Genomic DNA, 17,634 nt, shown 5'->3' on the forward strand with positions numbered 1-17,634 from the left:
GGGGAGGAGAAATCCGGAAAGTAATAATGCTGTAAAAAACTTATCTTTAGGTGTGACAGAGGAGAGAGAGTTCAAAATAAATTTGTAGTGAGATCTAAGTAAAAATGACCAGTGCAATTTTGGGCTGTATGTGCTGAGATATCCCATGACACAACAGGGAGGTGGTAACCATGACCATAACTGGAATATTCTGTGGTTAATATTGAACACCTCTAACTACATAGTTTTTTGGATTTTTATGCATTTATTTTTACAAATTGGAGGAAGTTCAGAGGACAACAAAATTGCTTGAGAGACTGAAAAGATTGGTTTATAAGATTATTTTAAAAGTTATATAGGTATATTTTAGCTAAATATTGATTAAAAGGGGACACAAGTCTGTAAATATGGGAATTGCATAACCATTGAGGAAGGAGAGGTGGTGCAATTAGGATTAATGAGATGAAATTAAAAAAGGGAAAATTTAGACCAACTAGCTATATGCGTAAAACTTTCTAATGATAAACTTTAGTAGGCTTTGGAATCCAAGTGAAAGTGGTGTAAACTGCCCCAGTTTTTGGCATATTTAAAACTAGACTAGAAGAAAGCCTAGTATAATAAAGAACAATCCTCCGTTACCACAAAGATGAATTAAATGACATAATGTCTTTGACTCTCTTAAATTATTTAAACATGCACACAAGTTAAGATGCATTTCTCAAGTTTAATTTCAAGCTTCAAAAATGTGCCACAGGCATGCAGCCCTGGTCAGACTTTGTGGAATTGACATCCTCTGTAGACAGCTTGGCTTGCTGTCTGATCGGGGTAGGGAGAAATGTCACCGTACTAGCCCTGCTAATAGTGGTAGACAATGGAAGCATTTAAAGAGGAATAGCTGTGGAGAAAAAGGGGTGAAACAGAGGGAAAATGGGAAGTGGCAGGGTAACAGGAGGTGAAGAGGGGACAGAAGGCAGGAAGAGTAAAGACACGGGGGGAGAGAGAGAGAGATCATGCCAGAGCGGCATGTCACAGACACGTGAGACAAAAGCTTGTTCAAGGATGTGACATGACTAAATCCCCTGTCTTGTGTTTTTTAAAAAATAGGCATAAGGCTTACTTTTAAAAAAAAAGTTGCCTCATGGGCTTTTCTACATATTATTTATGGATCCCTGTCCAATGCAAGTACGTTTTGAAATGAATCATGCAGTGTGAATCATATGGATTGGAGATGGCTCCAAATATGTTACTCAAGTTTTAATGATAAAACATCTTCTTAAGCCCTAGTAATGGCTTTTAGTTTAAAAAAAAATCATTTAACTATTTGTATGCATGGGGAGAAAGCATTTGATTTTTGCGTATATAATCATCAGATAGAAAAAGATGAAATTTGATTAATAGAAATAATTTGGGAATTACTATGGGCTATATGAAAAGAGCCTTTGAATAATGAATTGCTAGCTAATAGTGGTGGGAATGCCTTCTGAAGGTGGATGAGTCTGCTGCCAGTGCCTTCAATAAGACCTTTTTTTTTTTTTTTAAACAGAAGTAGTGTACACATACATGAAATGTATGTGCAAATAGGAGTTGTCTTCGTGGCTAGTCTGTCTGAATGTGAAAAAAAAAGTGAGTTGTTGCTGCTTTTGCATGAGTCAGGATTTAATAAATATTTTATGGGTGTACCCAGCATGCAAGCTGTCCTCTTTTGACCTGCAAGTTTTAACAGTTGGTATTTATTGGCAGGCTTTGACTGTTTAAGTTGTTCCTATTGTTAAAGTTGTAATTGCTGTTTTTGTACACATGGTGCCTTAGTAGTTATAAAAATGCAGCTAAGCACCTAAAAAAATTAACATCATTTTGCAAGGAGACCAGGACTTGGTGATAAAAATTTACAGTCGTTATGCTGATTCGGTATTTACAAACAAATATACATTCCTAAGAATGATCTCTGCCATCGTCATATCTTTTTTCTTTTTTTTTTTTAAACTTCAAATGATAAAAGCAGGTTCAAATTAAAAGGGGCTTTGTCGACCAGCTTTGGAACTCAAGTGCACAAGTCAGTGTTTTCTTCACCAGGCTTTGTTTGTACAAAATATTGAGACTGCTTGTTGAATTCTAGCTTTTTAGTGTAGTCATCAATTTGTAAAGGTAAAGCAGGAGCTCAATTTCTGTTGAACTATCAATGTCTTCTCCCTTTGTTTGGTGGCTTGAAGTGCAAAGTAGATCTGATTTTTTTCTAAGGTGTTGCTGGCCATGATATTATGGAAATGCAGCCAGAAATCCAGCAGGAGGAGAGGTGTACCAGGTAGTGACCTAGACTAGGAAAACAGGGAAAAGTAACATAAAAATACTATTAAAAAGGGATGATTGGTGAAGTATGTTTGCTGATTTTACCATTTAGAATTTTTGCAAGAATAGATTGCTAGATCGTGAAATAATGCCTAGAATTTTACAACAGAGAAAAAGAAAAGAATTTGCAATATCTATAACAGTGGGAGAAATGTGAATGAAATTCAGACCTACAGACAACTTGTTCTGAACGATTACTTGCTATAGCAATGGATATACCTAGTCAAAAGAGCTGAACAAAGTAGTGTGCGCTACAGTTTTTTCCATCTAAATTTTGCAGACAATGAAAATGAATGTAACTGCAAAGCAACAACTGCAAACAGACCTAACTGTATCTAGTATGGTTAGAAATTCTCTTGGAATAATGTTTGTTGTTTTGCATGCAGCATGGGTCATCAGTATGGATCAGTCTTATACATGAAAGCAAATGCTGACATGCTAAGTGCATTCCACATAGCTCTATATCCACCCACTCAATACAGATGCTTACATCTTCCCACGACCAGCTTCTGAAACGTTTCAGTCAGGAAGATATAACAGAATGATCTTACACTGCCACCTAATGGAGTATGTCAATTTTCTATCATGATATGAGAGAAGACTGTTTCAGAGGAAATACAATGGATGACTTCATCCTTGAATATGGCTAATTGAAATTTACAGCAGCAGATACCCAATGGAAGTTTACATTTTTTTTACTGTCCATTTTGTAAACTGTAGCATTCGGTTATACAAGTTCTGAGATCTACAGAAGAAAAGCATATGTTAGTGGACAAGTATTATTATGTTATACACAGATTGTAACATTTTAGTTACGCCTTGTGATATTGAGACCTCAGTTTTAGCAACCTCCTTTTCTTACTGTCTTGCACTGGGTCTCTCTTACAGTGTTCTCCTATGGTTAGAAGCTGTACTGATATTTCAATATCTTGTCTCTGCTGTGACCAGCCCTATGTTAAATTTTGCCAGAGTGAATCATTGCCTCTCTCCCGCTATTGCAGAGGTCCTTGTTAACACTTTGGATTTGTCCTGTTTAGTCTACTCCAGTGTCCTTTTTGCTGGTCTCTCTGCATGCACGATTAACAGAGTACAGCTGGTACAAAATCCTGCTTCTAGAAGTCTGACTGATACCAGACAGAGCAAGCTCATACAGTAACTCTAGTTTTGGCTTGTTTATGCTGGTTGCCATTCAGAATCTGTGTTTATTTTAAGTTGCTCCTCTTGACCTATAAAGTCCTCTGGAATCTAGTTCAAGTTACCTTTTGGTGATGTATCCAGTTTTAGGGCCTGATTTTAGTCTCTAAATGGGTTTATATTGTTATGTACACTGAAAAATCTATGACTGGATAGCTAATACTTTAAAAAATATATACATATCTTTGTCACTTTTGGGTTTTTATTATAAAGAACCATTAAGTTGTGCACATAGACTAGCTATGTTCATTAGTACCCATTGCCACCTATTGTCGTTCCATCTACTCGTTGTGTCTTTGTTTAAATTAGATTGTAATCTGTTGGAGGCAGTGGCTGTGACTTGTTATATTTACACATGCCTAGTCTGATCTTGATAGACCTCTGTGTGTGTTATAAATAATAATAATCTGTGTGCCTGTGCATGCACAAGCTTGGTGATGAGTTTGCAAGATGGGTTTGTATGTGCGTAGGTACATTAAATTAGAATAAAATTAAGTGGATATTGTCCTTACAGTATGCAGTAACATTTGGATTCCTGTGCAGATATGGCATAAATGACAATTATATTTTACATAATTTTAGTCTTGAATGTATGAATATACATTTTAGCAGGGAGCAATGACCTGTACAGCACTATGAATTATTAGGAGCTTGCTCCCAGTAATCTTGGGGGAAGTAAGGTGTAGACGATGACTCAAATCCAAGTTTAACTTTTGTTGTAGTTAAGATATGAATAAAAACTCAAATTTTAATAGTGTTTTATTTTTTAAAACACTTCAACACTGAGCAGTCCACCCAGTGTAATAAAAAAGACAGTCTATTTTAAAAAGGTAACAAGGCTGTAATACCATATTAGGTGTTTCAATTAGAATAAAGAGTGTTAACAAACAAAAAGCTCTGCAGATCACAAATCTGATAACAAAATCTTTACCTTCATTGAAGGACTTTGATATCTGTTAAGGGGGAGAGCATCCCAAAGTTGAGTCAACCTTCTTTGATAATCCACGTCTCCCATCATCTTCTATAATGACAAAATCCAACAGGCCCAGTCCTAGTGATCTCCTCTACAATGGTGTGTGGATGTTAATTACGTCATTAAAGCTGCCCAATGACCAAAGCGCCTGAAGTTATTTCTCACTCTCTTTTTATTTAGGTTTAATCATAAATTAGATACATAATGGTGTTTGACACTTTCACATGGTGCCAACATGATCTCACTTTGTTCCTAGGTGATGTTCCCCACACAGTGTGTTGCTGTCATCACTGCTACTCTCATCTCTTAGGAAAGAAATAAATATCCTGTTCCCAGTAGAGTTAGCTCCTGTTGCGGAGCCAGGGTGTTTTTAGGTAGTAAGCAAGTCCTTAGAAACGAGTTTGTCAGTGAAATGTAATGAAAACATACACAATATGTGTGCAGAGCCAGTCTCTTCTGCGTAGTTCTACCCAGGCGTTTTTAAAGAGGAGATATACTTTCACTTTGATTAGACTCCTTACTCTTTAATTTTCATGAGTTCTATTTGGAATGCCAGTTTTTCTATCACCCATGTCATGGAGACAGAAACGTTACTAATTCTCCATTCTTCAGTAATCTACAAACTTGGTTGTTCTTGCAAAAACAGCCAGTGATGTTACTCCATTTCCCCCCAAAAAATTTCGTTAGACATTCCTATAGCATTATAGCATTACAAAGATACAAAATATTTTGAAAAATATGCTACTGGGATGTATTAAACTCTATCAATATTAGTGGATATAGTACTTTATGATGTATTATTTTATTTTAATAGTATATAGGCACACTTATTCTATACGTTGCAAAATTTGTTAATCTACTATGCATCTCCCACTCATTTCTGTGGTTCTTTTATATGTAGTATCTATGTCTGACCCATATTTGTGTGTTGTTTTCTGTGTGTGTATCTAATTTATAATCCTAAATAAGTAAATAATTCTAAATAAGTAAATAAACACTTCAAGAAAAAAAAATCTTCCAGAATTTTTCAATGTGGCCAAATGTCTCACTAAAATAAAATAAAATATACTAATAACTTTTAGAGGTTTTTTCCTGGCACTTTGACCAGTGTGTAGAAACCGATATGCAGGACTTGGTTTTTTCAAGCCTGAGCAGACTAACGAGAGAGTACAGTACATTGAAATAAAGGCTAAGAGTTATATTAGCAGTATTTGTGTTTATTTGGTTTTATACATGATCTAAAGGGAGATGTCTATAATACAGTGCAGTAATAAGTATTGTCCCTGAAATAGGTGGGGGTTTTTAGTCAGATGTCTGCGTCAGATGCCTTGTGAGAGTATATATACTACTGTTGATGCAAATGAATAAATCTTGTTTACCCTATGTGTTGTTAAATGCATTCATTAAGAGATTATACAGTGCTTCTAGTTTGATTCTTTTTCTTGCCCATTGAAAGATAAATCCTTAGATAGATAGTTTAGTGTTTGACCACAAGGTCTGAGATGGTACATTTATGGATTTTGTGAGCACTGTATTGTATTATAGAGAGCTATATATTCTGTTGGTTGGTAGACTCACTGATAATCCCACTTTAAAAATTCTTATCCTGAAGTGACCTTCCTATTTGAAGAATTATAACATTGGGCTACTGTCAAATGCACCTGACCATCAGCATTTCCCAGTCAGTACAATTAGCATTCACAGAATCCATAATCATGTCAGTACCGTACTGAGTCTCACTGCATGCACATATGGATTTGGTATTCCACATAATTTTTTCACCAAAGAGAGAATTAATTTGGACTCCCACTATTGTATGCAATCTCTACTTCTCACATTTTTTTCCTTTCCACTTCTCATGTTGTCTCTTCCCCACCCCACTTAAATAATAATTAATAATTTAGACAGTCTTAGTTAAATTTAGTACAGGGTGCCCCTGGCAAAATTTTTCTATGCCAAAAGGTGGTGTCTTTTGCACCTTCTGGTGCTAATAATCCTCAGAATGTAAAGTGTGGTGGAGCAAAGGTAACTTTTTGTTTCTTTACCATTCTAAACACTTAAAAATATCAATCTTGGATTTACTAGTTCATTTTAATCTGCATTTTGCTTTTCAACATACTTTTAAAATAAATGTATAGTACAATTCATTCTGGCAGTAGGTTTTGTAGTTCTCTTGCCTCTTTGAAATAGGCTTACAAATACTTCGTAAAATATCTTTCTCGTAATTTTCATTGCCAGTGAAATGGCTGTTAATACATATTTAATATCCTCCAACAGCCTGCTGTATATTTAATGTCTTCTTCATTTTTCTTTTGGCCTTGCCAGTTTAATTTTAAGTGCAAGATACTACAAGTTTGTTTTTTGTTTATAGTGTGTGTTGCAGTCTAATAGCAGTTTGTCTAGTTCATATGCCTCAGAGAGGGATTTTATTTCAGGTTCTGTGTCTGCATTTATGACTTCATTTTTGGACAGCAGTTTTTAAACTTTTCTGGCAGAGTTTTGAATAAGTTTGTGATGGCTGGATGCAGCTGTGAATAGAGAACCAGGAGTGGTGAATGTCTCAGGTGATTTTTTTTTTATTTGGGAATTTTAGACAAATTGTGAACATATCTTTTATGAATGGGAGTAGAATTTGTTATCCTCATACTTTCAAGGAAAAATTTGGTTGATTTTAAAGTTATTGATTTTGTGGTAAATGGCGTAATGTGCATGTGTCTACTCTGTATATGTAACATTATTTTAAAAATAAAACTATTGCATAGCCGTTGCTTTCAAAAACTGTTCACTCAAATACCATCTTGATATGTGTGCCATATAAGAACTTGTATCAAACAAAAGAACGCCTGTTGTATGTCACTATAGGTGCAAACTCAGCTCCCCCTCCATTTATGTATATCCCCCAGTAGGAAGTGGAATGAGCACGGCCTTGTTGTACAGGGGGAAGAGACGGTGTGGAGAGCCAACTCAGGAATCCTTTTACGCGCTATGTACCATGGAGCTGTGCTTCATGGCTGGTTCTGTTACCACATAATGAGCTTTTCACAGGTTGGCTTGTGGTGGTGGTGGTGGGTAGGGATGATGGCTGGACTGGGGGAGAAGGGGTTGCAATAGTTACTTGGCTACTGTAGCCCAAACCTTTTTATGTCATGTGGGATGTGGAGCAATTTTGCTTCTGTTTCATTGGCTGCTTAGGGAGAGTATTCCATTCCCCTGCACCAATCTCCTTTACTTGAGTTGACCTAGGGTCCAGGATTCATCTCTTAATAGAGTAAGCCAACTTGAAAGATTTTCAGTGTTCATGATTTTTCATATGAATGTGGGAATTGTAATATCTGGTCTGCGGTCTTTCTAGGACAATATACTGTAGTATATTAGTAGTAATAGTATGTAGTATGTAGTAATAGTGCCCGGTACCAGATGCTTCAAAGGAAGGTTAATCTCCTCCCTAAAAACTAAACAAACAAATAACCCCTCAAATGGAATAACCTGAGTATAGGGGAATTTTCTTTCTAATCCTCTACATTCTGTGTTTTTAAAAATAAATAAATTGTGCATGAGTTGACACACCCATGAATTCAAATTATTTGTATACTACCAATCAGATATATATTGAAACTTCTTTTTCCCATTGGTTCATATCTTTGTGAGTCAATGTTCCCTTTAGGCTGAAATTTGTCACACAAGGTCTGGGCATGTTTTATAAATGAAAATAAAGTAATTGAAATCTTTTGCATACAGATATGATCAAGCAAATGGAGCATTTCTAGCAAATTTGGATGGTGGATAAAATGGGAAGATTTTTATGAAATTCAAAAGACATTGTTTTACACGTATAAAGGGAAATCTACCCACCCACATTTAAAATTGTTAGATTCTGGTGCAAACTTAGAGTGTAGAAATTCACTTTTTGGAGTTAAAATACCAGTACAAAATCACAAGTTTCACTGTTTTGAATGCCACCCAGTTTAGTCTCATGGTGCTTATTACCCGTTGGAGGTTTTAACCTTACCTTTTGTGGGTACAAGCAAAAGTCTTAATTTATTTTAAATAAGTATAAAAAGTTTGGGTTTTCCTACTTCATTTTTCCCTGTAAAGTAACCTGAGATTGAATATCTACAGTATTTACTCATTCATATATACATATCTACACTGTGTGTTTATACATACTGGACACACACAATGTGTGAGAGACACATTGCCATAAGCTTAAATGAGAGTTGGATCAGGCCCTTAGAGAACACCAGTCACTGTACTATCTAAATGTTGGGGGGGGGGGACATAAAAGACTTACAGCAAGAGGTGAGCTTTGTTCTCACTTTTCTGGGGATTAGTTGTTAGTACTCATTTTGTAATTTTTGTTTTCTGTCTTTGAGAGAGTTGGAAATAAGAAACTGAAAGTTTCTGCTTGCCTTCATAGCATAGTCTTTATTTCATTAGAGTAATCCTTTTACTAAAAATAAATGTTGTAAAGATCATATAAATTGATGTATGCATTCTTTTTCAATAAAGAAGAAAACATTTGCATCAACAAGTATATATATGATTGTGAAATGTAAATTCTTGTATTCAGACATATACAAGTTAAAAAAAGAAGTATCAGCCTTAGTTATAAAGAATGTTCATGGTGATACTATTTACTGTTAGAATTGCAGCTATTGTGTGTAACAACATTTTAATCTACCACTCCCATGTACATTAGTAAAATCCAAAAAAACAATTTATCATTTCAGTTTCAATTGCCTCTTTCCTAGATGTGTTGGGTTTACCCTAGAACCATTAGTACAAGATTTATTTTGTTGCGTTGTTATAGTTCTGTGTTTTTATTCTGCTACTACTTAGTGTCATGATTTGAAGAATGGAACATGGGCTGTTGTTTTATGTGGTAATTTTTCTTATAACCTTTTGGCAGTAAATACTTTATAAATTATTTGCCTTTTTCAGAGGCAGATTTCCCCAGAAGGATTTGGAGGCACTGTTTCCTGGAATGAGTGCCGATTTCACTAGTGAAAACTTCTCCGCTGCATGGTATTTGATAGAGAACCATTCAACAACAAGGTTTGTGGACAATAACAAGGTTTTTAAAACATCTGACAGTATTCATATTGTTACTGTACGTCATAGATCTCAATGGTGGTGGTAGTGGAACAATTGTTGTTTGTACTGCAGTAACGCCCAAATACTCTAGTAAGATTTTGAGCCTGATTATGACAGGGAATCTACAGACACACAGTAGGAAATAGCAAGGATTTTAATCGGTGGTCATGTGAAATGCTGTAATAGAAAAATGTTGGAGTCACCAGTGAGATTTCTGGGGTGAAGTTTTGGAAATTTTTGCCAGTGACTCCATCATAATGTCTAGGAAGAACAACTTATAGCTTTTGCTTGTATGCAAATCTTCAGAATTGTGTACACAGAATTTGCTCTCATAGCCGCGTAATCCAAAGCCCATTGAAATCATTGGAAAGATTTCCTGATTTCAGTGGAATTTTGATCAGGCATGGAATCATGATAATAACATGGACACATTATGTACATACACCTTTGCATATGCAATTGAGTGTGCATAATTCTGCAATTTTTGACCACTGGTGTTTGAATGATACAGTAGATTTAATAGAAGATGGAACACTGTTTAAAAAAATGTGAGTTTTAATATTCTTTTATTATATTAGCTTGAAACCATGTATTGAAATTAACACTTCATTTGATGTAGGAATAGTTTCTTGTGTTTTAGTGCTAGAAAATGTTCAGTTTGCCAGAACCCAGAGAAGACTGTATACGTTAAATGAAAAGCACACAGTTGTTAAGATGGGCATGGAATACTTTTCATTTACTTCTGAATTGAAACTATGATTGGAAGATCTTTAAAGACGAAAGAGCTGCTCCAATAGCAAGGGAACAGTATGCTTTAATATGTGTGTAAGAAGAAGAGTATTTGAAATAAAAGTAGCTGGAGGAAAAATGACACAAATTACTTTTCATTAGTTGTCTAAGCTCTTAATGAGCCTGATTCTGGCATCTTTACTTACAGTGAATAGTAACTCAGTGGGATTGCTCATTGTAAAGATTGCAGACATGGGCTAGTATAGGTTCTTGTGGCTACCATTTAGGGACTGCTAACAGGACCAGAAATCTATCTTTTAGTTTACCGGGATTTATCTGGAATGTAAACAACAGAATAAATCCACAATGAACTCTGCAATAAAACAGTATGTCTATTAATAAAATATTGAAATTGTGGCCATCGAGAAGATGCTGCTGAACATGGGTTGAAAACGTAAACAAAGACAGTAACTTGACACACAGACTTACTTTTGCAACTGTTGTTGTTGTGTTGGATCAGTACCTAATGATGTGTTCATGTGTGAAGCCTCATGTTAAAATGGCATTTTGTTACATTTTTTTTGCCAGTTTTAACTCAAGCTATGGAATCTGGCTTTGGAAAATAATTTGAGTCCCAACTTTCTACAAAACCATACCAGTTTCGTATAAATTATTGTTGTATAGCTTTCTTTATTTGCAGTATCTCATTAAGCTATTTTTTGCATTGGGTCTACTGTTCTGGAATGAAGCCATGATTCCTAGGTATTTCTGTTCAATCCAACGGAATGGGGTCAGAGTGCATCTTTTTTTTTTATTTGATTTATTTTTAAAAGGAAAGCACTTTCTGTTGCATGTTTGCTGCACCAACTCATTATGATAAGTATAAACAAGGAACAATGGTAAGGCAGAGTGAAGGAAAACTGAAAATTTAAAGTTGCAAATATTCTTTCAGACTAGTAATAGCAAGGAGGACTTGAATGATTTAGTGGTGTTTCAGAGGTGATTATGGATAGATAGACAAAGTTATGGATTAAAGATAATTCTGCTGGATCTTTAACTATTTTCCTAGGACTAGAAATTTCAGAAACATGGGACAAAGAAGATATTGCCCAGATGGTGCAGAACATCAGACTTTCAGATACTTAGTAGTAGGAAGTTATGGGGTGTGGTTGATAGAACAAGTACATAAATGAGAATTAGAAGATTTAAACGCTAATTAAGAAGGATAATTAATTAATTAAGAACATAATCAAAGACAGATCCCTGCCTGGAGCTAATATTGGAAGAAAAATGTAACAAGATTGCATTGAGTAGGCTTTCATCCACATAGAAATGATGGGGCACAAGATTGGGATTTGGGACTACTGACATCTGTTCCTAACTTTGCTACTACTTTGTTGTGTGATCTTGGACAAGCTATGTAGGGTAAAAGTTTCAAAAATGCCAAAATGGTTCTAGACTCCTAAGTCCTATTGAAAGTCAATGGACATAAATTGCTATGTCATGTAAGGTTTTTCAAAATTTTAGCCTTATCCTCTCTGAACCTCAGTTTCTTCATCTCTAAAATGGAGAGAATCCCTTTTTGTAAATGCTTTAAAATTTATTGATGAAAAGCACTGTATGAGTACTAGGTGACATTATTTTGGCCCCCACACACCTTATTTGTGCTGTTTTTTTTCTGAAGAACATAGCATTTCCCTAATGCGCCTACCCTTTACTTAACCCCAGGTAGCAGGAACTCTGAATGTGTGGAACTCTGATGTTTTGGTTAGCTTATGTATGCTTTTTCCTTGAAGGAAATTCAGATTTTTTTTTTTTCCCCTAAAATAATTTTCCTGACAAAACATCATGACAAGTATAAACAAACTATTCAGACTTTGTATTAGTTATCAGATAACATGGAAACATTAGTTACAAGAGAGCTGTACTGATTTTGTTGAGCCCAGCCTTCTGAAAGTGCTGCTGGTAAGAAGTTCTTATAGTACACCCAAATTGGCCATTTCAGACAATGAGTAATATGATTTCTGACCAGTAAATGGAAACCGGAAATAAAGCAAAACATTGTGACATCATCTCTGTATAAAGGGAAATGTTTTGCTCAGTGCACTAATGCTTTCCTGTCTCACAGCAAGGGGCATCACTTTCTGACTGGCTGAGCTCAAGTTAATTATTTTTTAGTTTGTTCTTTCAACAAATCCTTTCCTCACTGTCTTCTTGAGCAGTCAGTGGTTTGTTTTTTTAAAAAAAAAATTGAAATATCTTTGAAAAATCATTTCTTTTTCTAATTATAATTGGTATTCCCAGGCTTACTAATAGTGGTGGATTTGTGGCTAATTAAGTAACATAATTTGTGATAACTTATCCCTGAATGCAAAAAACAAATAGTGTATGTGGAGTGGTTAATCATGAATATACAGATATTATTACTTTGAAAATAATCAAAGCTAACTGAAACACATTTCCAATTTAAAAATTTCACTAAAGCAAAAATAGATAAATAATCTAGTTCTGGGAAGTATTAATATGGAAAGAAATCTACTGTAGGAATGACAGTGGACAGCAAGTTAGACATGAATTTGCAATGCAGAAAGTAGCAAAAAAAGCCAATAGACTGCATGTGCAAATGGATAAAGCAATAGAGAAGGAAGGCATTAAGTTTTTCTCTAGCGCTTTGGTGCAAAATTGCATTTATTCTGGACCTCATTACCAAGAAGATGTTGATAAATTTTGAAGGACTTCAGAAATTAAAAACAAAAAGTGGATGGGGTTAAGTTTAAAGGCATTAAATGTATATTGCTTGGCTAAGTGTACACAGAAGAAAAGAGGTAAATGCAGGTAATTATGTAGGAGGATACAGTGTAAGTGGATACAACTTGGAGCAATAGTGTGCAATTTGAAAAAGGAAAAACTTAGGATCAGTATCAGGCGAGACTTCCTGACTGTGAGACCTATGCTGTGGGAAAGTCTCTTTTAAGAGAAGTGATGGAGCCCCTTATTTGGGAAAACTAAATTGTTGAGAGCTCTAGAAATGTATCATAGAGAACAATTCTTAATTGGCAGAAATGTGTACTAGATAAGCTAATAAATATTTCCCTGGTCTAATACTCTGTGATATTATAAAATACTGTAAATTACCATTTCCTATGTGCTACATTTTTAATACATTTCTTTTATCTCCCTTTTCATTGTATTAATGCCAAAGTTTCTTTTTTGCTTAATTTCAGTTTTGATCAGCTCAAAATGGCAGTCGTGAATCTGAAGAAGCAGGCAAACAAGAAAAATGAGGGGAGTCTAGCATATGTGAAAGGAGGTCTGAGCACTTTTTTTGAAGCACAGGATGCTCTGTCAGGTAAGTTGATTAATGACCCTCAGCAATATAAAAGAAAAATCAAATATTCATGTAGCAATTCTATTTTAATTTAAACTCGTGTTAAAGTAAAAAAGTATGAAGAAGGAAAATAGATTATGACTAGCTTAAAATTCCAAATGATCAAGATCACAAGATAGGACTGGCCTGCTAGATGTACTATAAATAAGTGAAAGATGAGCACCAAAAATCCTGTTACCTATCAAACATATTCCAGGAAGACTGCATAATCCATGGTATGCAATAATCTAATGAAATCCAGAAGAACAAGAAAATATACTGAACCAGAACTGACAGATAGAAGATAAATTGCAGACTTTAGGAAAATACTTTTGGTGCTGTGATTTCTCATCCTGAATTTAGATTGAAATGGTTTACACCAGTGTACAGTAAATTCTGACTTGAGAAGTCAGGCCAAGAATTTCAAAAGTGACTCTAGTCTTTCAATTTTTGGATGACCAATTTGATAGAGAGGCCTTATTTTCCAAAGCTGCTGAGCATCCACCCACCAAAAAGTGAGGCCCCTTTAAGGTGTTGCAAGATGAGCATGCAAATCTGAGCGCTTCCAAATCACTGTTCAATTGAAAATCTTGGCCTAAGGCTACAAACAGTTTTAAGAAGAAATGAGAAATTTTGTTGAGACAAAATCTTTTGATGGCATGTTAGAGTGACATAATTAAGCAGAGAAAAGTAGAGTGATGTAAGTACTGTCATTTTAAAGGACAGTAGTAGAAGCAGGTCAGTAGTACAAATGTACTTTTGCAGTGGCTCTAAGGTCTGCGTTTAAAGCTTTCAATAGCCTTTAGAGGTGGATCATGATCTCGCTGTCTTTAGGAAGAGCATCTCAGAAATATGACACTGTGGAACATTTATAGTATGGAACATTTATAGCGTGTTACTGTGTTTATAGATCTAGTAACTGCCATAGATGTTTAATAGTTGCTGAGAAAAGTGGAATAGGAAAGAATATGCTGAAATGTCATTTAGTGGTCCAGTTATTTCTAAGATCTGTAAAACATTTTTCTTACATGAAAAATGATGGTAGGCCATGTTTTGTTTTATTTTTAGTAATCTGAAATCACCTGGGCAAATCTGAAATCCTAAATCTCCTGAGCTAATGTTAAAATTTGACTTTAAACTCCTAGTATTACACCCAAATCCTTTTTGCTTTAGAGATAATATAATATCAAAATATGAACTGTCAAACTACAGTAGAATGACTCACTTTCCAAACAATAACAACAAAATAGCAGTCCTGATGGATATATGATAACTCTGCACGTGACCTCTTGGAAGGTTATTTTGGGAATTCTCTTTTCTCTGTCTAATGAAGGCTAGGTGGGGATTTGCAGAATAGACAATGCATTATCAAAGTGTGTGGCTTGTCAGTAAGACCAAAAAACTGGTCATCAGTTGTTTCTCTTGTCCCTTCTTCTGAGTCCAAACACCTCGAAACCAGCCTCGTGAGAGATGAAAAGGCCAGAGAGCCAGCCAAACTATGTTAATGTTACAAATATTAACCAAATAAAAGGAAAACTGCAGAGCATCATTTGTTGCATTTTAAAAAGTGTCTGTTTGGAAAAAAAAATAGTAGCTAGCATAATACCTTTCTGCGTTTTTCAGCTGGCATCAGTAGTTAATCTCAGTAAGAACTGCAGCTTTCCAGTAGCCTCATTTAGAGTGCTTTAGCTGAACTCCTTCTAGGTTTTTATTTCAGTTCATTTTAAGGGCATATCCCCATCTTCAAAAAAAGTCTTAGTGCAGCTGCTTTTGTATCATAAGTACTACAAATTGAAAATAGAAGAGTACTATAGATCTTGGTGCCACTTTGTGCCTGTGATTAGTGACGTAGTTTGTGTCTTCCTCTCAGAGACCCTAATAAGTATTCAAAAGGAAACAGACTTTGTGCCAAACATAAACAGTGAATAAAACAATCACTGAGAGAAGAATGATGCTGATGCAGTTGAAAATTAGCACCTTTAAGGCTTTGAATGACCTCCTTGCATTCAGACCTGTATGTAGCATTAGAATTTTAGAATTGTAAAGTAAGTGTGCAGTATTTTAAAATTGTATTTCAGTTCTAAAATTAAGTTGTTGGGAAGGGCACACTTAAAGCTGTGAGAATAACTGATTTTTGATTGGCTGGCATTTTTGAACAATCAAAAACTTGGTTTAGGGCAGAACAAAACATTTTGTTTTGACAAAATAATTTCATTTTGATTTTGACTGTATGTAAATGTTTGATTTAAATAAAAGAGAGCTTTTGAAACGAAGTTGTTTTGAACCAAATAATTGAAACATTTTGTTTGGACAATGTCAAAACAAAATGTTTGGTTTTTTTTTTTTTTTAATTAGTTTCTCCCCCCTACTCCCACAACCAAAACAATTTGGTAGAATTGACACAAGTTTGCATATTGTTTGTGTCACCAAACCTGTATTTTTCACTAAAAGGTTTGGCTGAAAAATTCCATTTGGCGCTAGATGTAGTCTGTTCCCCATTGGCTCCCAATCCCAGTCTCCTTCCCTGGGCTCCTCATCCAGTCTGTCACCATTCTGCTGCTGCTCCTTGACTCTGTCTCTTTGTGCAGCCAGTTCCAGTTCTTCCCCTGCACCCTGGCTTCTCATCAGATCTGTTTTGCCTCCAGCTGTCTCCTTCCGATCTCACTGAGCCCCAGTTTCATTGTCCAACCAGTACAGTCTTATCGGCACCCCAACTCCAAGCCTTCCTCTCCCACCTCTATGAGCCTCCAGTTCCATTTTCCTCCCCGCCTACCAGGCTCCTTGTTCCAATTTACTCCTGGCAGGATTGGCTCTTGTCCCCCTGCGTTCAAATCAGGCAACTCCCCCTTCTCTATGCCACCTTAGCATCAGTGGGGGAGGGCATTCAGAGAACAGGAGAGAGACACTTGCAGCTTTCAGTTCCATTTCCTGACCAGGTACAGCCTGGAGCATTGAGGGGCTGTAACTGCAGGAATAATCCTGCTCAGCCCGCTTCTGCCCAGTGCAGGAGCATGCCAAAAATGGACAGGATCTTTGGAGATTTTAGCTGTTAAACTCTAGCATGTATCTATGAGCATGTGCAAATTGCAAATTTTCAAAGGCATATAACTTGGCCAAATTATGGGTGGATGTTAACAGGGGTGGCAAAAGACACATCCCTGACACAAAAGCTACTCTTTGACCAAATTTCAAGTCCTTGCACGAAACCATGGGGGCACTTGAGTTTCTCAAAGAGAAGGTTACCAAAATTTTGTAACATGGGCAAAACAATTTATTTTTCTGTAGCCTCATTCTCGGAAATGGTTGAACCATTTTGGCTGTAAGTTTCCAAAAACATTCAGCCTGAGTCAGAGACCTGGCATGGAACATTTCAGCCCTATCTCTTCATCAGGATTGTTTATATTGAATTACAGAGCCCCATTAAACTTAAATGTAAGAATTTATTTGTTGTTGTTACTGTAGGTTATACAGTATTTATTTGCATAGGGAGTTGTAATTCTGGTGATCTCTTCGCATGCAAGTAAAGTGAAATTTCCATGTAATATTTTTCCTCCTTTGAATTGTAGACACCTCTTTTTGTTTTTAAACCTAGCTACATCAGAAACAGCTGACATTTTAAAGCTGAAATGTGGCTTCAACATAATCTTTAATAAGGAATATAGGCTTGATTCTGCAAACTGCTTCACTGAATAGCTGGTAAACTATACAGCTGTCAAAGAATCATAGAAACTAGAGAGAGAAAATACATATTACATCACATCTAGTCCATCTCCCCTGTCAGTACAGTCTAAATGTCCTGTGTTTATTGAATTTCCTCCACTTCCTGACAGGAAATCCATGAGATTGTGGAATAGCCTCCCCACAGGAGGCATTTCTTGATCGCCTAAATTTTCCCTGTCATTTTTATCCCCATACCCTTATATTATCCCCAAACAGTTTTCTCCCAGATTTT

General features: G+C 35.8%; 1 protein-coding gene across 2 annotated transcripts in view; it reads left to right on the forward strand.

The window, feature by feature from the left end:
• The window catches only part of EXOC2 (exocyst complex component 2), a 188,623-nt gene that overhangs the window by 31,202 nt on the left and 139,787 nt on the right, over positions 1–17,634 (forward strand). For both annotated transcript variants that reach the window (XM_067562594.1, XM_067562595.1), the window contains exons 5-6: positions 9,434–9,547; positions 13,540–13,664. In XM_067562594.1, coding sequence (XP_067418695.1) covers positions 9,434–9,547; positions 13,540–13,664 — 239 coding nt within the window. The remainder of the gene's footprint in view (positions 1–9,433; positions 9,548–13,539; positions 13,665–17,634) is intronic.

The sequence above is a fragment of the Emydura macquarii genome, unplaced genomic scaffold, assembly GCF_026122565.2.
Source record: "Emydura macquarii macquarii isolate MOO-44397 ecotype Brisbane River unplaced genomic scaffold, CSIRO-AGI_Emac_v2 contig_2452, whole genome shotgun sequence".
NCBI lineage: Eukaryota > Metazoa > Chordata > Testudines > Chelidae > Emydura > Emydura macquarii.